Here is a 21,875-nt window from a genome sequence, read left to right as displayed (position 1 = left end):
TCACTCATCACTAATTATCAGCTCTTCTTTCCACGGCCCCGATTCATAATTCATAGTGAAGACAAACCCATATGGTTGATATGAGGGTGTCAATGTGTAAACATAATTTTTCCAAAGTCAAAAAGGTGTCCATAGTCTTGAAGCCCTTTCTTTGAAAAATCTTGTGTAGTATGGATGAAGCAGTACTACTGACCTCGGATTCTTGAGAAGTACCTTCTTGCTCATCATCAGTATTGGTTCTTGGTGCCTTACAAAAAAAACAAAAAAGATCCTGTGAGTCAAACATTCATGGTTCATTTGTGGGGTGGGACCTCACTGACTAGCAGAATGCCCCCTTATCAGATATTTAAGGTGGGCACTCAAACACACGCTCAGCTCGGCGATCGACATGTAAGATTTTCCAGGTGGGAAGGAAGTGAACGTCTGTCTGCAACTTCTCCTAGTGATTGCGGAAAGCCAATGTCCTTTTCAGGGGGTTCCGGTCGGAAATCCACCTGAAAAGGTGCATTAAAAACACTCAAAAGATTGAACATATGCATTTCTATGTCAAAACGACTTGCTGTTCATATGTTCAGTCTTTTAACCGCTTCACAAGTAGCAAAGAGGCTCCTGACCAGTGTCTGGTGTTTTCCACTTGGAAAGCCTACGGGGAGGCCAGAAAGGAAGATGCTCCAAAAAAAATGCCAGCATTTCCTAAAGGAAGTTCAACCAGGTTTAAAAGGCATGGTGTGCACATTCCCTTATGTGTAAAGATTTTCACAAAACTCAATTTAAAACAGAAAATGAAACTGCCTCAGACATTCCACCAAACGTTCTACTTTTTTTTTGTGGTGGTGGCACGTGCTGTCAGAAATACTTAGATCCAACAACGTCCATGCAGATAATACTTCAGTGTAGGATGCTGTATTTTCTCGCTCACCCTTTTTTCTTGCTTCCAGAACTGATAGCCTTCGACTAAAGATTGTAGGCTATCCGTAAAATCTTCTTTGATCAAATTCAGCGTCTTATTCGGCTGGGATTTACCAGAAGAAAGATTACATTTCGTTTTCTGGTAGTGCTCTTGAATATTCATGATTTCCTAAATAAAAAATAAATAAAAAAACAAAAAAACAAAACACACCACCAAACAAGTATACACAGCTAAATCCAAACATGTGGGTCACTTACAAGTCTATGGGTGCAAAATAAGCAGCCAAGGGAGCAGCAGATAGCCTGATGAAAATCCCTAAAACTATATGCCATTGGCATGGAGGGTATCCGAAGGATGCCATGAGGCCCCCTGGGGCATACGCTGAAGCTGGGCATTGCATACTACTTTACTGACGCAAATCCAATACAAAAGAGGAAAGGATAGTAATGTAGCAAAAACAAAGTTACCTCCAATGATTCAGACGTTATCAAGTCAGCTACTCTGTCCTTTTTCTCCAGAAACTCTTCCTTGCTCACTTCGAGCTGTATGCTCTTCTGTGACTTAAAAGTCAGCTGTAAAAAGGCCAAAAAATGGTGTCAATGCCATAAAATGCTGTGCTAAGCTTTCCTATACAGTTCTCTGCTTTCACACTTCCGGACCCTTTGACCGTCTCCGAAACCAAACTCAATAGCTAGGTGCAGAGATGGTCCACTGGTCTCCTGACCCGATAAATGTGACATATGATGATCAGGTCTGGAAATTGCAGTCCATAGATGTGAACGTGTGAATTCGGCCTTAGAATAAAGGTAACCTGGTGCATACCGTCTTGACGGAGCCATAATGGTGCTTCTTTAGGTGTCTGTCAGATAAATGGGGGCCTAGGGCTAAATTGAACTTACGAGCCAAAGTCTTTTCTTTCTTGGTGCATAAAAAGAATGTGGTCACATAGCCCCGTGTCACTACAGCCTTGAAATCATGGAAAAGGAAGGACTTGGTGAGCCACACTAATACCCAAAAGGCAGTGGGGTGTTGAATTCCAAATGTTACTACTTGGATAGTAAATGTAGGTAGTATAGAAAGCAGCAATGGACACCGAACGCCCCACAGATCTGCATTATGGCATTGCATTCTGTTCACGCTCACTCTCTCTACCAGTCTTCACTGAAGTTCTATCATTATGTCCATTAAAAAAAAAAAAAACTACAGGGAAGGCATCATTAAAGAAAAATCAGGACAACCCTGTTAAGGGACCTGCTTCCAATATTCCTGTAGCAGCATGTTGAAATTCCCGTAGCAGCATGGTGAATGAGTGCTGGCCAGATACACCATAAAAAGGATCCTGAGAGGGGGACGCAGCCCACCGGATTATGTCCATAGGATGACACAGGTAAAGCATGGTGCCCATTTATAGTAATAGCACTGGCTGCAAGACACCCGAGGAGGGGTCGCTATAGCAGGAGACTCTCTGCAGCCACTCTTCACTCTGGCTGTATCCCCCCAGTTAGGGTCTTCATTAGTAATGAGCACTAAAAAATACTCGGAGGACACCCGAGCATGCTCGAGAAATCTCGAGTAACGAGTATATTCGCTCATTACTAGTCTTCATCTATTACTTTTGGGATCACCTTATTTTCTATACAAAATGTAGGTCAGTAACCCATAAGAAAATGGGGATGGCTCCTTAGGGATTGTGCACACGCTGCGGATTCCATTGCGGAATTTTCTGCAGCAGATTTGATAAATCCGCAGTGTAAAACCGCTGTGGTTTTTACTGCGGATTTATCGCGGTTTCTATTGCGGATTCCGCTGCGGGTTTACACCTGCAGTTTTCTATTGGAGCAGATGTAAACCCGCAGCGGAATCCGCACAAAGAATTGACATGCTGCAGAATATAAACCGCTGCGTTTCCGCGCGTTTTTTTCCACAGCATGTGCACTGCGGATTTTGTTTCCCATAGGTTTACATTATACTGTAAACGCATGGGAAACTGCTGCGGATCCGCAGCTGCGGAAACGTTGCGGTTCTGCAGCGAAATCCGCAGCGTGTGCACATACCCTTACACTCATTGTGATTTCTCTGGGATTACAGCTGTCAGATGCCTCAATAACTCATTTCCACTGGATCAATAGCCAACCACGAAGAACGCGAGTGTCTAATACAGATGTAATGCGCGATTATACTGATAACACATCCTCCTGCCTCGGACTTACCATGGTGGGCATTGCCGTGAAATAAAAGGCCCGCATGCGACGCATCTGTCTGAAGATGTACACGGCGTCTAAATGCTGCGCGCTGATTAACTCTTGATGAAGATGCTCTACATCCACCCAGTCCTTCAGTGATAGACGTATCTGCACAAGATCAAAAGGGGAAGGTCATACCTTCTGTCTAATCCAAAACAAAAGCTTTATAGTGTATGTAAAGGGACCCTCCACCCTGATACTGAAGGACTACACATATCACATACATAGTCGCCCTGTCGGGTGCCCGCCGATCCGAGCAGGAGGCAAACGTAGGGCATCAGATATACATGAGACAATGCATGGTTTTCAGCCACAGGGCCGCTTTAACCCTTTGTTGCTACTTAACCCGAAATACAAAATACCACCTCGCACTTTACACTCAAGCGACTTCATGTCATTTTGCAACTGAGCGTTACATTTTGTATATAAATTCATATTTAGAAAGGGGGGGGATGATCACATGAAGAAAAGCTCCTTTGTCCCGCTTCCCCAGGAATCACTGGAGGATGCAGATGAGGGAGACAGACATACTGTGATATTTCTTCCCGATATCACTTGTAGTTCCCCCTCAACTATTTCCACTGGTTGTTCTTAGGAACGCTTGGTTCCCTGATAAGCTTGCAGTGTCAGCAGGGCTTTTAATCCCTCTATGAACAATCAAAACTTTCAGTCGTTGCGCAAAATGATTTTTAAGCTACCTTGGCCAGCACGCTGTCCTGCGTAAAGAGCACCAGTGCTGCTGAGAACAATGGCAGCCTATGGGCACTGAGCCATCTATTATTGATCATTCGGTGCACATGAAAGTGTGATGAGCCTGTGTAAAAAAGCTATAAAACCACAGCTGATTGGCTTGTACATAGCTGGTCAGTGGTCATTTCACGCTGCTGACCTGTAAGTGTGAATGCGCCCATAGAAGCAAAACCTTTCCTCCTGCTCCCTAGCTACAAATGGGTGTTGCGCCCTTAATTTGGCTCCTTATTCCTGGAAAACATCGCATAGCACTCGGCCCAGTGTTACTTTATAGGGCAATCCAGATCACCTTTTTTTTTTTCTCAGGCGTATTCGGCGTGCATGTAAAATCGCAGCAGGTTGTGATTGTACGCGTATAACGTCTGAGACTCGCCAATGCAAGCCTTTGAGTGTGAGGGGGAAAAAAAAGAAAAAAAAAAAAAAAATCGCACAGCACTCGGACCATGCAAGTGCTGTCCGATTCTTACACAAAGATCTCCTTTGAAAAGCCGTCAATTCATGTGCCACATACAGTAAAAATCACAGAATGACAGGATAGAATAGATATATACACATAGAATCTATATATATAATTGTCTAAGGGTTTTTCTGTCTGAATCTCCGCTTCTGCTCCTGCTGTCTGCAGCCAATCAGTGAGCTCAGCAGCTCTGACCATGTAGATGGCATGATCCACTCGGAGCCGCTAAACTGATTGATCAACTGCAGTGCTGTCGATGTAACGTCAGCACTGCAAACAACAACAGACAACAGTATCAGCAGCGGACCCGGGGAGTGTGAGTAAAAAATAGTTTGCGGTTTTGACAAAAAAAAAACAAAAAACAAGAATTTTATAAAACCAGAAAACCCCTTTAATAGTCTTGCCAGGACCCTAGAACAATGTGGCTGCAAAAAGCTGCTCTTCCTCTGGAATATCCAGCACATTATTCCCACAGCCTGTCAACTTCATTAGGCACCATGCAGACCTGTCAGCCACATCCCCCAATGATCGACTCGTCGTTGGGATACTTGTTATAATGAGATACTGGTTGCAAAAATCAGACATCCAAGTAATGACCAGGACTATCTTGTTAGACTGGGCATAATTCACATTATAAGAAGTCTTGACAGGCAGCAGCAGCTAGCCTGCATGCTGATGGTTGCCAGATGACAACAGATCCCTTGCGGTTAATAAGATGGCAAACTATTATTATGCTTTCTGACGCCGGCCATGGTGCACAAAAAGCAGTAATACCTTCTGCTTGGGCTGACAGAGCTGCGTGTTGTACAGACCATACAGCAAGTACATGGCCCCCACTCTGATCTGAAATGTGTACGGTGGAAGGAAATAAGTTGAGGCCACGGAGAGTACTTCCCTTGTGAACCGGATAGACTCCAGACTCCTCATCCCACCACTGCAAAACAATGAAAATGTCATTAGTATACACAGACAAGAACAGTATGCAGGAACAATAAAAAGGTCTAGAAGACAGGATCAACACATCACACGCTCACGGTGCAAAAACGGACCGGCAAGAGAGCTCTGATTCTAATCAATAGCCTCATAAATGGCTAAGAGGCTGCCAAGTTCGGGTCCGGACATTGAGGTGCTTACTCAGGCCAGGAATGCTGAACGTTTTAGGGTACTTTCACACATCAGTTTTTTGCAGTCAGGCTGAATCCGGAAAAATTTGAAAAAAAACGGATCCGTCGCAAGTTGTAAAAAACTGATGCGACAGATCCGTTTTTTCGCTGGATCTGACTAGCTTATCCGGAGGGAGAGGGAGACTAGAATGGAAAACGCATGCTTAGTTTAAAAACACGGAATCCGTCGCCGGATTCCATCATTGGACAGATCCGACGCCATAGGCTTCCATTCTAGCAAACGCCGGATCCATCGCTGTCCGTTTTTTTTGTTGTTTTTTTTTTTCGACGGACACAAACTATATTCATTTTCTCCGGCTGCTGGAAAAACAATTTTCGACGGATCCTGCGAAAAACGGATAAAACGTGAGGCCATCCGTCGCTAATACAAGTCTATGAGAAAAAACCTGACGGCAAAAAACTGATGTGTGAAAGTAGCCTTAAGCAGTCTGGAGTTTAATAAACTACAATTAATTTACCAAAATAAGTGAGCGTTTCTCTTCATTAGCATTCTGCCAGCACAATAGGAGCTAAAACAGGATTTTTGGGCTACTCACTGTAATATCTGTTTCTTGGAGCCTTCATTGGGGGACACAGGAAACCGTGGGTGTATGCTGCTGCCACTAGGAAGCTGCAACTATGCACAAAAACAGTTAGCTCCTCCTCTGCAGTGTACACCCCACCGACCGGCACTAGGATATCCAGTTAGTGAGAAAGCAGAAGAAGCAACAAATAAAAGAGAAAGAAAAACAAACTCAAACAATATAATACAGTAAACAGAGCTGTTCAACTTAGGAGGCTGCTGTGTCCCCCAATGAAGGCTCCGAGAAACAGATTTTAAGGTGAATAGCCAAAAAAATCCTGTTTTCTCTATCGCTTTATTGGGGGACACAGGAAAGCATGGGACGTCCCAAAGCAGTACCCAAGGGGAGGGAACAGCAGAAAATTCTATTCAGGTCAGAGAACTCACCGCTGCCGCCTGCAAAGTCTTTCTACTTTAAACTGGAATTCGCCAAAGGGTAGGCATGGGCCCTGAAAAATTTGCGAACAAGTGGATGGAGGACCAATTATCGCTCTACAGAGCTGCAGGGCGGAGGTCCTATGAGTACCACCAGGAGGCACCACTGCCCGGGTAGAGAGTGTGCCTTAAACCCAGGAGAAGGCGCTCTGTTCTGACCCGGTAAGCCTCTGATTGGCGTTCGGATTCGGCGAGCAATCGTTGACCTGGAGGCCGGAGGACCTCCAGGTCTGTTCCGAAAAGGAAGTGAGGCGGCCTTAGCCGGATAGACGCACATCGTCCTGACCAGGTAACCTGATAAAAGAACACTACGGAGGATGAGTCCGAGCCGGACGAAAAGGAGGGGAACCAAGAATGACGGGTAGAAGCCTGATGAGAACGTTCGCGAGGTACAAGAACACTGAACCTGTGATCTGCAGAATGTGCAAAAACTACGGTCACAGTCTCTGCAAAGACTCTGGGAGTGGTCGAGAGCCCCAAAGGGAAGGAGACAAATTGAAAAAGGACCCGCCAGTTGCAAAACGCAGGAAACTCTGATGCCCTGAAGACATAACGACATGGATAAAGGCTTCCATGGAACAAAAAAAAAAAAAACACACCTGCGGTTCCCAGGAAGTAATTACTGAACAAAGAGACTCCATCCTGAGAAGACAAAGATGGGCTCCTCCATTCAGTAATCTTGGATCCATTAAGATTTTCATGGAGGAAAATCTACCAGGACTGTTCCTGGGGGATCTATCCCCCATGGCACGGAAACACGCCCGGAGGAGGATTTAAAGGAAACCTTTTACCTATCCTAGTCCATGGCTTCTCTTGGTGAGACAACTCCTTCGTTGAAGAAAAACGTTGGAAGTATCGAAACTCACGTGATGAAGACGAACGGCGAGGCTTGGCCTGAGGAAGTAGAGAACTCGTCCCTTCAGTTGCCTCCTTAATAATTTGGTCCAACTTGGAGCCACTATATTGCTGGAAGCCCGAGCAGCACATGCAGCATAGTTCAGGGAGGCAGATACCATGTACTTCCCTACATGAGCAATTTGGTCAGCGAGGTCGGCCAATTCCTCCGGTCGGGCTCCAGAAAGAATGCCCTTACGGTTCTGATTAGCCCATGCCGTTATCGACTTTGCCACCCCAGTGGAGGCAAAGGCAGGGAACAATGAAGAGGCGGCCGCTTCAAAAGCTGACCTTACAAAGGACTCTATGAGCCTGTCATTGGTGGCCTTGAGAGATGTTCCATCCGGAAGAAGGAGGACTGCATTGGTGGGATAGTCTGGAAACTGGAGGGTGCACAGTCGGAGAAGTGGTCCAGTTAGCGTGAGCTCAGGGGAGCAGGGATATAGGGACTGCTGCAGTCCTGACAGAAGGGAGAGGACTGACCTGAAGGGAGTTCACATTTACATGAAGTGCAAGCAAAGTGTCTGACAAGAGCAGAGGAAGAAGAAGAAGAAGAGGCAGGAGGGCAAGAGTGCTCTCCTTTAGGATTAAGGCCCCGTCTCACATAGCGAGATCGCTAGCGAGATCGCTGCTGAGTCACTAGTTTTGTGACGCAACAGCGACCTCAGTAGCGATCTCGCTATGTGTGACACGTACCAGCGATCAGGCCCCTGCTGTGAGATCGCTGGTCGTGTCGGAATGGCCTGGACCTTTTTTTGGTCGTTGAGGTCCCGCTGACATTGCTGAATCGGTGTGTGTGACACCGATCCAGCGATGTCTTCACTGGTAACCAGGGTAAACATCGGGTTACTAAGCGCAGGGCTGCGCTTAGTAACCCGATGTTTACCCTGGTTACCAAAAAAACCAAACAGTACATACTCGCCTTTCGGTGTCCGTCAGGTCCCTTGCAGTCCGCTTCCTGCTCTGACTGAGTGCCGCCGTACAGTGAGTGCACAGCACAGCAGTGACGTCACCGCTGCGCTCTGCTCTCACTGTACGGCGGCTCAGTCACAGCAGGAAGCAGACGGCAAGGGACCTGGACACCGAAAGGCGAGTATGTACTGTTTGTTTTTTTTGGTAACCAGGGTAAACATCGGGTTACTAAGCGCGGCCTGCGCTTAGTAACCCGATGTTTACCCTGGTTACCCGGGTGCTGCAGGGGGACTTCGGCATCGTTGAAGCCAGTTTCAACGATGCCGAAGTCGTTCCCCTGATCGTTGGTCGCTGGAGAGAGCTGTCTGTGTGACAGCTCCCCAGCGACCACACAGCGACTTACCAACGATCACGGCCAGGTCGTATCGCTGGTCGTGATCGTTGGTAAATCGCTATGTGAGACGGGGCCTTTAGGCGTGATGAAAAGCAGACCCACCAACTGGTGCCAGAAGGTTAGGGGACAGAGGAGATTGCAAAGGAGATTGCAGAGGAGACTGTCAGTCTGCAGAGCAGAGCTACTCACAGGAAGATGCAGGTCCTTCCGGACTGTAGAGGGCTCCAGGAGACAACCAGGGCTGCCAGATAATTGTGTAAACATCAAACTTGGAGCACAATAACCACATAAGAGTAGCAATGAAATTACATATAATTGTTTAATCCCAAATCAAAAATATAAAAACAAACATATTCCATAAACAATTATGTCATTACAGAGATAGTGAGCCTATCCTCCAAAAGGAGCCTGATATATCCTGGACCTCTATATGCCTCCCTACCCCACCCCCTATTTTTACCATATGCTTTGGCAATGCTAACATGTACTTAGTCCTGCCAATAAAGCTCATTTGAATTTGAATTGAATTGAGTCCCGTCAAAAAGGGGCACCGACATCTGGTGTCACACCACACACCAAACATAGGACAAGCTATAGAAACAAAGTATTCAATATAACAACAATGTAAAGTAACAGTGCAAGTAATAAATCATTCAAGTAATAACCGATACATAATCACCACTAAATGGGTAGCATAAAGTGCCATACATTCCATAAGGTCAGTGACCATTTAAATCAATTGCATCCCAATAGTAGTGAAACAAATCCCATCATTATAGGTTCTTACCCATATCTGTATGAGCGTGACAAGTGCCCCTACGCGTGTTTTACGATGGCTTCCTCAGGGGGCCGGATAACTGTGGAGGAGAGGAGACAGTCCCTTGCAGAGATGCCACCTTTCGGGACCGGATGCCGGTAAATGGCGATTGCAGGGAGGGAGAAAGCGCGCGCAGAAAGAGAGAAGAGGGAGTGTTACTTCAAAAGCCCGCTCGGTGGGGCCGAAAGTGGGCGGAGCAAACCACAGGGAACAAGAGGGAGAGACAGCGACACCTGGGAACCCTGCATGTCTGAGGTGAAGGGGCAGAGCTAATCGCCGGAAACAGAAGGAGAGGGCGTGCTATCGACGGACGGGAAAAAAAGCCCGCCGGAAGATGCCAAGAAGGGGACGGAGCTAACTGCTGAAGTTAGGCCGTGCTGAAGCCGGGGCCTAAATAACTGAGGCCCCCGATGAAAAAGGGAGGGCGGCACGGAGGCCCAGACTGCCTGTCAGGTAGCCTAGTATGAAGGGTAACCCAGAATGCAGGGGAAAACAGGCCTCCCTATAGATCACAAACCGCCTACATCTAATAGGAAGGCTCCTGTACTAGAGAGACTGAATAAGGCTGGTTTCACATTTGCGGTTGGGAGGGCTGCGGATGGCAGCGTACTTCCTCCTTGAAGCCACGCCTACTTCTTTATGCGTTCTGCGTTTCCCTGCGTACAAATCTTTAACATTGGGTACGCAGGGACATGCGTTGTATGCGGATGCGTACCCAATGTTAAATATAGGTACGCAGGGAAATGCATGACTTATACAGCAGTAGGCGGAGCTTCAGGGAGGAAGAAAGGAGGAAGTAGGCAGCCATCCGCAGGCCTCCTGAACGCAAATATGAACCTAGCCTAAAAGAAGGCCCTTCTAACAATAAACAACTAGGGGGATAGGGGGCAGTAACACTCATCCATCATCTTCCTCCATCTTTATCATTATCTTCATCCTTCTGTTCTTTTCTTCTTCTTTGTCCAGGTCTTCTCTCTTGACACCTCTGGGCACCTGACAGAGAGAGAAGAAAGGGAGATGTACCTCTCCATCCAGACTTTCATCGGACGTCCGAGCCTCTTGGGAATGTGGGACATTCATGCCTCCAGAAACCGACAGGCTCTGGTGGGTGAGTGGGTAGGAGACAGGGGTCAGGACCAATGTTAGGTGTCACCTAAACACTCTTCATGTGTTAGGGGTTGGGGTCCTGCCGGCCAGACATATGAGGATACAGGGTGGCAGTACACGCCATACTTAGGGTACCGTCACACATTGAAATTTCCATCGCTACGACGTTACGATTCGTGACGTTCTAGCGATATCGTTACGATATCGCTGTGTCTGACACGCTACTGCGATCAGACACCCTGCTGAGAATCGTACGTCGTAGCAGATCGTTTGGAACTTTCTTTCGTCGCTTGATCACCCGCTGACATCGCTGGATCGTTGTGTGTGACAGCGATCCAGCGATGTCTTCGCTTGTAACCAGGGTAAACATCGGGTAACTAAGTGCAGGGCCGCGCTTAGTAACCCGATGTTTACCCTGGTTACCAGCGTAAACGTAAAAAAACAAACAGTACATACTCACCCGTCGGTGTCCTTCAGGTCCCTTGCCGTCTGCTTCCTGCTCTGAGTGCCGGCCGGAAAGTGAGAGCAGATCACAGCGGTGCTGCGCTCTGCTCTCACTGTACGGCTGCACTCAGAGCAGGAAGCGGACGGCAAGGGACCTGAAGGACACCGACGGGTGAGTATGTACGGTTTGTTTTTTTACGTTTACGCTGGTAACCAGGGTAAACATCGGGTTACTAAGCGCGGCCCTGCGCTTAGTTACCCGATGTTTACCCTGGTTACCCGGGGACTTCGGCATCGCTCCAGCGCCGTGATTGCAACGTGTGACAGCAGTCTACGACGCTGGAGCGATGATTATACGACGCTGCGACGTCACGAATCGTGCCGTCGCAGCGATGAAAATTTCAATGTGTGACGGTACCCTAAGTCTCTACGTGGAGTACAGTTGTGACTGTTCACACTGTATCACTTCAGATGTAAAGGAGAAGATCCATCTGAAAGGAAATGAGGCACACTGAGGTAGATATGGGTCTAATAAAAGACCCGTGTCCACCTCCTACTGACACCAAGCTAAACGGAAGTGCATAATGCCAGTCGGTGGGGTGTACACTGCAGAGGAGCAGCTAACTTTTTTGTGCATAGTGTCAGCCTCCTAGTGGCAGCAGCATACACCCATGGTTTCCGGTGTCCCCCAATGCAGCGATAGAGAAAACTTCATTTAATTCATAGCATGCATTGCACCTGCCCAAGTAGCCCTTAGAGAATCTGTTTAAAAGTGTCCTTGTGCCAAACCTTCCTCCATGACTTACTAGAATATGGTGTGGAATTTGAGTCCTTGCCATATCGATAAAAATTCTTCAAAACGCACAGTGTCTGTGGCCTGGAAGAAACCGAGTAAGCTCTCACAGTCTTCTTTAATGCCTGCAAAATTCATGCTGTGGGCTTTTCAAAATGGGGGAAAAAGGAAAATACATGAGTTGAACATTAATTTATTCACTTTATCTTCTTTCTGATGGTAAAATATAAAGTAACATTTCAGCAGTGATATCTATAACTAATGGATTTCTATGTTCAGATCTGATCCCTGAAGTCACAGGCCACAGCCTGAGCCTTCAAAAGGGCTTTTTGCTCCTACATCGATTAACCATCAAAATGAGCGGGAGCTGTTGTCGGCAGCGGCGTTAAGGTACCGTCACACAGTGGCACTTTTGTCGCTACAACGGTACGATCCGTGACGTTCCAGCGATATCCATACGATATCGCTGTGTCTGACACGCAGCAGCGATCAGGGACCCTGCTGAGAATCGTACGTCGTAGCAGATCGTTTGGAACTTTCTTTCGTCGCTGGATCTCCCGCTGTCATCGCTGGATCGTTGTGTGTGACAGCGATCCAGCGATGCGTTCGCTTGTAACCAGGGTAAACATCGGGTTACTAAGCGCAGGGCCGCGCTTAGTAACCCGATGTTTACCCTGGTTACCAGCGTAAAAGTAAAAAAAAAAAAACGTACATACTCACATTCCGGTGTCCTTCGGGTCCCTTGCCGTCTGCTTCCCGCTCTGACTGACTCCCGGCCGTAAGGCAGTACAGAGCACAGCGGTGACGTCACCGCTGTGATCTGCTTTCACTTTACAGCAGAACTCAGTCAGAGCGGGAAGCAGACGGCAAGGGACCTGAAGGACACCGGAATGTGAGTATGTACTGTTTGTTTGTTTTTTACTTTTACGCTGGTAACCAGGGTAAACATCGGGTTACTAAGCGCGGCCCTGCGCTTAGTAACCCGATGTTTACCCTGGTTACCCGGGGCCCTCGGCATCGTTGGTCGCTGGAGAGCGGTCTGTGTGACAGCTCCCCAGCGACCACACAACGACTTACCAACGATCACGGCCAGGTCGTATCGCTGGTCGTGATCATTGGTAAATCGTTTTGTGAGACGGTACCCTTACACTTTACATCTCAAGCCGGTGACAGCTGATCAAGGGAAAAAAAACGGAATCAAATGGGTTAAACTGCGCTGCCTGCGAAAGATGATGGGAAGACAGGAATCCAAGTCATGCGATTTGTCAACTGAATCCAAAGCGCACCTACTTCTGGATTGTGTGTACCCGGGCTTACACATCAAATCCGGAAGGAGCCGCAGGAAATCTGTTGGTGCAGCACCTAAGATAGTATAGTAAAACCGAACACTCAGTTTTCCTGGGGCTCCTGTGCATGGAAAATTTCTGTAGTATGTGAATAAGATTTGTTTTGTTTATAGCACGTTGCCTAGGAGACCGACCAATACTCCAGTCTCCATCCTGATTTGATATTTTCTTCACCTGCAAGAGGCTATGTGCACACGTTGCGGTTTTTGCTGCGGATCCGCAGCGTTTTTGATGCTGCGGATCCGCAGCTGTTTTCCATGCGGTGTACAGTACAATGTTAACCTATGGAAAACAAAAACCGCTGTGCACATGCTGCTGAAAAAAACGCGCGGAAACGCAGCGGTTTATTTTCTGCAGCATGTCAATTCTTTGTGCAGAATCCGCAGCGGTTTTACACCTGCCCCATTATAGAAACCCGCAGGTGTCTAAAACAGCTGTGGAAACCGCCCCAAAAAACGCGATAAAATCCGCAGTACTTTTGGCACTGCGGATTTATCAAATCCGCTGCGGAAAATTCCACAATGGAATCCGCAGCGTGTGCACATGGCCTAAAAGATCTGATCACCGGACGAATGAGCATTTGGCTCAATTGTCAGGTGATTGCCAGTAAATTTACACAATAGAAAAGAGCTTTCCTACCAATGCTCGTCTGCAGAATAACTAGGGCTGTAAATGGAGCATTGGTATTAGTAGGAAAGAGTCCACCATTCATCCAGTATAGATATAGTTACTAACCTGATGAAACTGCTCAACTGGTAATGAATGAGACCATCACGGCGGACACAAAACTACTCCCCAAATTCAGCTGCAAAGAAAATAAAGAAATACAAAAAAAAAAAAAAATTAATGGCAAGAAAAATCCAAGCAGTCGACAAGTGTCTGGTCAGCATCTTTGCAGAAATTTATATGGAGCTTCTTGCAAATAAAACTCTCTAAAAAGTAAAGAAATGACCGGTCACAAACCCCTGTGCTTCTTCAGCTCTGTATACACAGCGATAGAGAAGGCAGAGTCGGCTGTGTCTAACGGCCGGCTCCTGGCTCACATGATCATACCCCCGGGAGAGTAGACTCAATTTCACAGATACTTCAGGACTGGCAGCAACAACTGCCCTAACAGATGGCCACTGCAGCAAATACTAAACATTAGCAGCTTCGTGACCACCCCCAGCCATGAGAAGGGGCTTTGTATCAAGGTAGTGTAGCAGTCAGTGCAATAGGTGGCGCTGCGCATGGCTTTATCTAGGGTTATTATGGCACTGGCTATTTTGGGGGTGTACTGTGAGGTCTGAGGCTTGACAAAGAGGACATGATCATTAGGACGCGCCACAGATCGGGGGAACTACTATGATATATGAAGGGCAGTGTGGGGGTATCATAATGTAAGAGGGGGCACTGTGAAGGCATTACACTATGTGAGGGGTATTATAAAATGCAAGGGAACAGTGAGGTGGCAGTAGAATGTAAGCCCACAAGGACAGGGTCCTCTCCCCTCTGTACCAGTCTGTCATTGTAAATTTGTTTACTGTAAACGATATCTATAACTCTGTATGTAACCCCTTCTCATGTACAGCACCATGGAATTAATGGTGCTATATAAATAAATAATAACAATATACCTTGTGGGGGCATCAAACTGAAGGAATTTCACTATGTGGGGGGCACTGTGGAGACCTTATACTGTGCGAGGGGGCATCAAACTGTAACGGGGGAAACTGTGGAGGTATAATACCATGTGTGAGCATCATATTGTAAGAGGGGGCATGATATCCGCATGGACATCGAACTGTGTGAGGGGACATCAAATCATACAGGGGGACAGTGAGAGGCGTTGTGCCATGTGGGGGACATCATACTGTGGGACGGGATTACAACACATTGGTGTATTGTATAGGCATCATACTGTGTGTGGGGGGGCATTAGTCCATGTGGGGGGCACCATACTATGTTAGGGGGTGTTATACTGTAAGTGGGGCTTTGTGGGGGCTTCATACTGTGTGATGGGACATTATACTGTGAGGGCACTGTGGGGGGCATAATACCATGTGTGAGCGTCATACTGTAAGTGGGGGCAGTATACTGTAAGTGGGGGCACTGTATCATACTGTGTGAGGCATTACACTGCATATGGGGGGACTGTGGGGGCATTATACCATGCAGGAGGACCATATGGAGGCCATGGAAGGAATATAGCAGTGAGTAGGACGTGGGCCACGGTAAGGATTGGCTACAGAAAGCTGCGGCTGGCAGTGTACGGAGAGGCACACACACCGTCATCACCACGGTAACGTACTAACGTGACACACCTGCCTCTCCGAGGCCACATACCTGGACTGACACTCACCGGACTCCCGGCTAAAGGACCTCGGCCCATGTGACCGGAAGGGGCGGTGCCTCTTCCTCCATAGAACAGACAGAGCAGACACGAGGAAGCTGTGGATGTCATGGCGGGATTTCGTGCAGGATTTGGTTTTGGAGTGTTTTGTGCAGGATTTGCCTCTTCCTCCATAGAGCAGAGCAGACAGGAGGAGGCTGTGGATGTCATGGCTGGATTTCGAGGATTTTTGTGCAAGATTTGGGGTATTATGGGGCTCATTCTCCAAAGTCATATATCAGGTAAGTGGGAGTCTGCCTGGAGAGAATGTGGTGATGTTGCTTGCATGGGTCTGCCTGGGGAGAATGGGGTGGTGTTGCTTGCATGGGGCTGCTGGGGAGAATGGGGTGGTGATGCTTGCATGGGGCTGCCTGGGGAGAATCGGGGGATGTTGCTTGCATGGGTCTGCCTGGGGAGAATGGGGTGGTGGTGCTTGCATGGGTCTGCCTGGGGAGAATGGGGTGGTGGTGCTTGCATGGGGCTGCCTGGGGAGAATGGGGTGGTGATGCTTGCATGGGGAGAATGGGGTGGTGATGCTTGCATGGGGAGAATGGGGTGGTGATGCTTGCATGGGGAGAATGGGGGGATTTTGCTTGCATGGGGCTGCCTGGGGAGAATGGGGGGATGTTGCTTGCATGGGGCTGCCTGGGGAGAATGGGGGGATGTTGCTTGCATTGGGCTGCCTGGGGAGAATGGGGTGGTGGTGCTTGCATGGGGCTGCCTGGGGAGAATGGGGTGGTGGTGCTTGCATGGGGCTGCATGGGGAGAATGGGGTGGTGATGCTTGCATGGGGAGAATGGGGTGGTGATGCTTGCATGGGGAGAATGGGGTGGTGATGCTTGCATGGGGCTGCATGGGGTGGTGATGCTTGCATGGGGCTGCATGGGGTGGTGATGCTTGCATGGGGCTGCATGGGGAGAATGGGGTGGTGATGCTTGCATGGGGCTGCATGGGGAGAATGGGGTGGTGATGCTTGCATGGGGCTGCATGGGGCGAATGGGGTGGTGATGCTTGCATGGGGCGAATGGGGTGGTGATGCTTGCATGGGGAGAATGGGGTGGTGATGCTTGCATGGGGCTGCATGGGGAGAATGGGGTGGTGATGCTTGCATGGGGCTGCATGGGGAGAATGGGGTGGTGATGCTTGCATGGGGCTGCATGGGGAGAATGGGGTGGTGATGCTTGCATGGGGCTGCCTGGGGAGAATGGGGTGGTGATGCTTGCATGGGGCTGCCTGGGGAGAATGGGGGGGTGTTGCTTGCATGGGGCTGCCTGGGGAGAATGGGGGGGTGATGCTTGCATGGGGCTGCCTGGGGAGAATCGGGGGGATGTTGCTTGCATGGGTCTGCCTGGGGAGAATGGGGTGGTGGTGCTTGCATGGGTCTGCCTGGGGAGAATGGGGTGGTGGTGCTTGCATGGGGCTGCCTGGGGAGAATGGGGTGGTGATGCTTGCGTGGGGAGAATGGGGTGGTGATGCTTGCGTGGGGAGAATGGGGTGGTGATGCTTGCGTGGGGAGAATGGGGTGGTGGTGCTTGCATGGGTCTGCCTGGGGAGAATGGGGTGGTGGTGCTTGCATGGGTCTGCCTGGGGAGAATGGGGTGGTGGTGCTTGCATGGGGCTGCCTGGGGAGAATGGGGTGGTGATGCTTGCGTGGGGAGAATGGGGTGGTGATGCTTGCGTGGGGAGAATGGGGTGGTGGTGCTTGCATGGGTCTGCCTGGGGAGAATGGGGTGGTGGTGCTTGCATGGGGCTGCCTGGGGAGAATGGGGTGGTGATGCTTGCGTGGGGAGAATGGGGTGGTGATGCTTGCGTGGGGAGAATGGGGTGGTGATGCTTGCGTGGGGAGAATGGGGTGGTGATGCTTGCGTGGGGAGAATGGGGTGGTGATGCTTGCATGGGGCTGCATGGGAAGAATGGGGTGGTGATGCTTGCATGGGGCTGCCTGGGGAGAATCGGGTGGTGTTGCTTGCATGGGGCTGCATGTGCATGCTGGACGGGGGGTCCGCCTGGGGAGAAGGGGGAGATGTTGTTTGCATGGGACTGCATGCTGGAGGGGCCTGCCTGGGGAAGGGTGACTGCATGCTGGGGTCTCAGTGGGAAGGGGGTCATGTTTCTTGCTAGCGGGGCTGGGTGTCTGTTGTGAAGGGGGGCTGCAGGTCTCTGGGGAAGAGAGGCTGTGTGCTGGAGTCTCTGTTAGGAAGGGGGTTATGTTGCCTGCGTGGGGGATCTGCGTGCAGGGGGGTCTACCTGCAGAATGGGGCTGATGTTACTCGCATGGGTCTATGTGGTGTGGGGAGCTGATGTCACGTGCTGTGCAGGTCAGTGTGTGATGTCACTTGCGGTGGGGGGTGCAGGGAAGTATAGTGCTACGTGTGTGGGGGTGAACAGGGGAGGGGATGAATGATGATGGAGATCTGAGGGATTGATATTACTTGGCATGAGAATCTCTGCCTGATGGTGAGGAGTCGGTCCTGTTAATATTAATATTATTGGGGACACATGCTGTCAGATTGATGACTGACCTATGACCTCTGGGAGCGAAACAGCTTTACAACAATGTCTCCAGATCCCTGGCTTTATTCTCCCCTCGCACGCTGTGCTACTCAGTATTAGCCCGGTGGCCACTGGTGTCAGCCACTACTTGTATCCAGTTTTCTGCATGATTTTTTTTTCTGTTTTATTCTAGGTATTCTGACTTTTCCCCATCCTGTGCCCCCCCCAGAGCAGTGACCTCCCTGCAGATGTCATTACATCACTGGACTTCTTTTCACCAAGTGGAATGGCGGTGCCCCCACAATCCATGTGAGGACCCAAAGGGATGACACTGTGTGCATCTGATAATGTCAGATAGATGAGTATAATTACTTTAAAAAAAACAAAAAAAAAAACCCTTTTCTCCTACGCCTCATTGGGGGACACAGACCGTGGGGTGTTATGCTGCTTGCCACTAGGAGGACACTAAGTGATACAAAGAAAGTTAGCTCCTCCCCTGCAGTATACACCCTCCTGCTGGCCCTCAGCTAACCAGTTCTTGCTTAGTGTCTGTAGGAGGCACTTGGGTCTGTTTTCAGACCCCAACTTTCTTATTTTAATTTTAATTTTTATTTTTCTGTAAATTTTTATTTTTTTATTCAACGGAGTGAAGGGGGCGACGGATCCTTTTTTATGGGACCCGCTCTCCCCCGAACCAGCAACAGGCGAGCACGGCGAGTATACCTCCCCGTCCCTCTCCTGCGACGCGGGAGCACGCCAAATTTTACTCGGGCAACAGGTTTCCATCTTTGGTCCCGATTTCCCTTCCCCCTGCAAGACGGCGAGCACATAGAGCCTGCTCTAATGTTCCTCTCCGGTGGCCCGACATACAAGGCCCGTATTACATGGCGTTGCATACTTGCGGCAGAGCCCAAAGGGATTGCAGATGAGGATGGAGCGCGCAGGGACAGGGGGACCTGCATTACCGGACTGTGAGTACATCAGGAGTTCCCCTCCTGCGCTCCGGATCGCTTTGCGGCCGCGCCACCTCACACCGCCGGGCAGGCCGGAAATTTAGTCCCCGGCTTTTCAGCCGGAGTAGGCCGCAGTGGCCTCTATGGGGTAGGCGCCGGCGGTACTTTCGGCAGAGCCCCTGGGGACAGGCGCCGGCGGTCGGGAACTGCGGCGGTTAGCGTCGCTCCGTTGCGGCCGCCGCGCATCCCCAGGCAGGCTGGAAATTTAGTACCCGGCTTTTCAGCTGGAGTAGGCCGCAGTGGGCAGATCCCTCCCACGGCCGTAACTCCGCCCCCTATATCGGCGCTTCTCGTCTGGGACGAGAGGCGCCCTGCAGATCTCGGGGGCCATGCTTCCTCACGCTGCCTGCCTGGAAGATGCGGTCTTGGGGGTGCCACTGGCCGGTACGCCAGCGGCAATCATTCGGCGCGCGGCCGCCGACACGCTCCACCGGCAGGCTCCATAAATTTAGTCCCCGGCTTTTGCAGCCGGACTAGGCCGCAGTGAAATACCTTTCAGGAGCGGAGGTGCTTTCATGGTCCCGATGGGCTGAACTTCGTGGAAGAAGCCCCCCTCCATGGTCCGGGCAGCCTCCACCACTGTAAAAGCGGACAAGGAGGCGGACGGTTCCTCTCCACCTCCCTAACAAAGGGATGATGGATTGAGGTTTATCTCTCTACCCCTGCACCGTCCACGCTGCAATACCCGACATCCGCGGCGGCTCCATGCCGGGACGCGCACCGTTGGTAAGTGGATCCTGCCAGCAATGGGCTTCTGCAGCGGGATATTGACAGGCAGTCTCAGACTTCCCTGTGACCACCTTCCTGAGGTAACGCTCCAGCCGGCTAACAAATTTAGCTCCCGGCTTCGGCCGATGTGTAGTCCGCACCTCCAGAAGCGCACTGTGTCGCCTCAAGGCGGCTTAGCCTTTTTTCCTGACGCTTAGCGCCTGACGCGGAAGCGCTCAATTTTCTCGAGCAACGGGTGACCACCCCTAACTCTTACGCTGACGCCGGCTGCAGAAATTTACGCCCCGGCTGGGGCCTATCATGGAAGTTTCGAGGCTCCGCCCACGTCGTGCCTGTAGCTCCGTCCCCTAAATTGGCGCTTCTCGCTCGCTGCGAGATTTTACCTAAACCCGCATGACCAGTATTCCCGGTCTTCAAGTCACACGACCAGTATTCTCTGGTCTTAAAGGCACGTGACCAGTATTCCCTGGTCTTAAAGGCACGTGACCAGTATTTCCTGGTCTTAAGGGTATGTGACCAGTATCCCCTGGTCTTAAAGGCACGTGACCAGTATTCCCTGGTCTTAAAGGCACGTGACCAGTATTCCCTGGTCTTAAAAGCGCGTGACCAGTATTCCCTGGTCTTAAAGGCACACGACCAGTTTTCCCTGGTCTTGAAGGCACACGACCAGTTTTCCCTGGTCTTAAAGGCACACGACCAGTTTTCCCTGGTCTTAAAGGCACACGACCAGTTTTCCCTGGTCTTAACGGCACACGACCAGTATTCCCTGGTCTTGAGGGCACCATGACCAATCCGAAACTGGTCATAATTGAGGAGCCCTCTGCTGCCGAGCCCAGTTTATCCCAGTGTAACTAGTTCCCTCAGCCTAAACTCCCTCGTAGAGCTTTTGCCATCCAGTCCGGATATGCGATTCACTGGACAGAAGCCTCTACGCGGGACGCTATGTGTTGTGAATTTGGATTCTGGGCTCCCCCGGTGGCTACTGGTGGAATTGAACTTGTGACATCATCTTCCCTGTTCACCTGTTCTGATTAGATCTGGGTGTCGCTATATAACCTGGCTTCTCTGTTAGATGCCTGCCGGTCAACAATGTTATCAGAAGCCTCTCTGTGCTTGTTCCTGCTCCCAGACATCTACTAGATAAGTTGGACATTCGTCCATGTTTTGTTTTTGTATTTTGGTTCCAGTTCACAGCTGCAGTTTCGTTACTGTGTCTGGAAAGCTCTTGTTGATCAGGAATTGCCACTCTGGTATTATGAGTTAATGCCAGAGTCCTAAAGTAATTTCTGGATGTGTTTTGTTAGGGTTTTCTACTGACCATGAAAGTATGCTTTCTGTCTTCTGCTATCTAGAAAGCGGACCTCAAATTTGCTAAAACTATTTTCCTGCTGCGTTTGTTGTTTCATCTCATATCACCGCCAATATATGTGGGGGGCTTCTGTCTCCTTTTTTTGGGCATTTCTCTAGAGGTGAGTCAGGTCTTATATTTCCCTCTGCTAGCATTATTTAGTTCTCCGGCCGGCGCTGGGCATATAGGGATAAAAAGTAGGACATGCTACCTGGCTACTTCTAGATGATGCGGTAGGTTTAGTTCATGGTCAGTATAGTTACATCTTCCAAGAGCTTGTTCCTATAGAGGCTTATGCTAGTTCTCTGGCCATGGAGATCATGACAGTTTGACCGGACCTACTAAAGGGTTAAAATCCTTGGCTGAGAAAGGAGAGAAATAAGAAGTCTGCTGAGAGTTTTTTTTTTTTTTTTTTTTTTTTTTCTGTGCTCTTAATTGGATCACTTGCCAGTCTGTCTATGCTGCAGTCTTTCTTTTTTTTCTCTCTCCTTATAATCTTTGAATGGCTTTGTGTTCACCTGTTAATAATGGATCTTCAGAGTGTAACTGCAGGTTTGAATAATCTCACCACGAAAGTACAAAATTTGCAAGATTTTATTATTCATGCTCCGGTATCTGAGCCGAGAATTCCTTTGCCGGAATTCTTCTCAGGGAATAGATCTAGCTTTCAGAA

The 21,875-nt window shown here is 49.3% G+C and overlaps 1 protein-coding gene across 6 annotated transcripts in view; it reads right to left on the bottom strand.

Annotated features, from left to right (window-relative positions):
* Positions 1 to 15,615, bottom strand: part of LOC143776408 (snRNA-activating protein complex subunit 1-like) — a 51,167-nt gene extending 35,552 nt beyond the window's left edge. For 2 of the 6 annotated variants that reach the window (XM_077265789.1, XM_077265797.1), the window contains exons 1-7: positions 8,931 to 9,020; positions 6,081 to 6,160; positions 5,135 to 5,294; positions 3,121 to 3,261; positions 1,378 to 1,482; positions 920 to 1,078; positions 194 to 247 (exon numbers count right to left, since the gene is read on the bottom strand). In XM_077265789.1, coding sequence (XP_077121904.1) covers positions 194 to 247; positions 920 to 1,078; positions 1,378 to 1,482; positions 3,121 to 3,261; positions 5,135 to 5,294; positions 6,081 to 6,160; positions 8,931 to 9,005 — 774 coding nt within the window. In that variant the 5' untranslated portion in view covers positions 9,006 to 9,020. Of the gene's footprint in view, positions 1 to 193; positions 248 to 919; positions 1,079 to 1,377; positions 1,483 to 3,120; positions 3,262 to 5,134; positions 5,295 to 6,080; positions 6,161 to 8,930; positions 9,021 to 11,915; positions 12,049 to 13,983; positions 14,209 to 15,573 lie in introns of those variants that run through there. The other 4 variants (XM_077265814.1, XM_077265820.1, XM_077265807.1 and 1 more) reach the window with 4 other exon arrangements.
* Positions 15,616 to 21,875: the final 6,260 nt, after the last annotated feature.

This window comes from Ranitomeya variabilis, chromosome 1 (assembly GCF_051348905.1).
Source record: "Ranitomeya variabilis isolate aRanVar5 chromosome 1, aRanVar5.hap1, whole genome shotgun sequence".
Lineage (NCBI taxonomy): Eukaryota > Metazoa > Chordata > Amphibia > Anura > Dendrobatidae > Ranitomeya > Ranitomeya variabilis.
The sequence above is the reverse complement of the archived record's forward strand: the minus strand, read 5'-3'. Positions and strand labels throughout refer to the sequence as shown.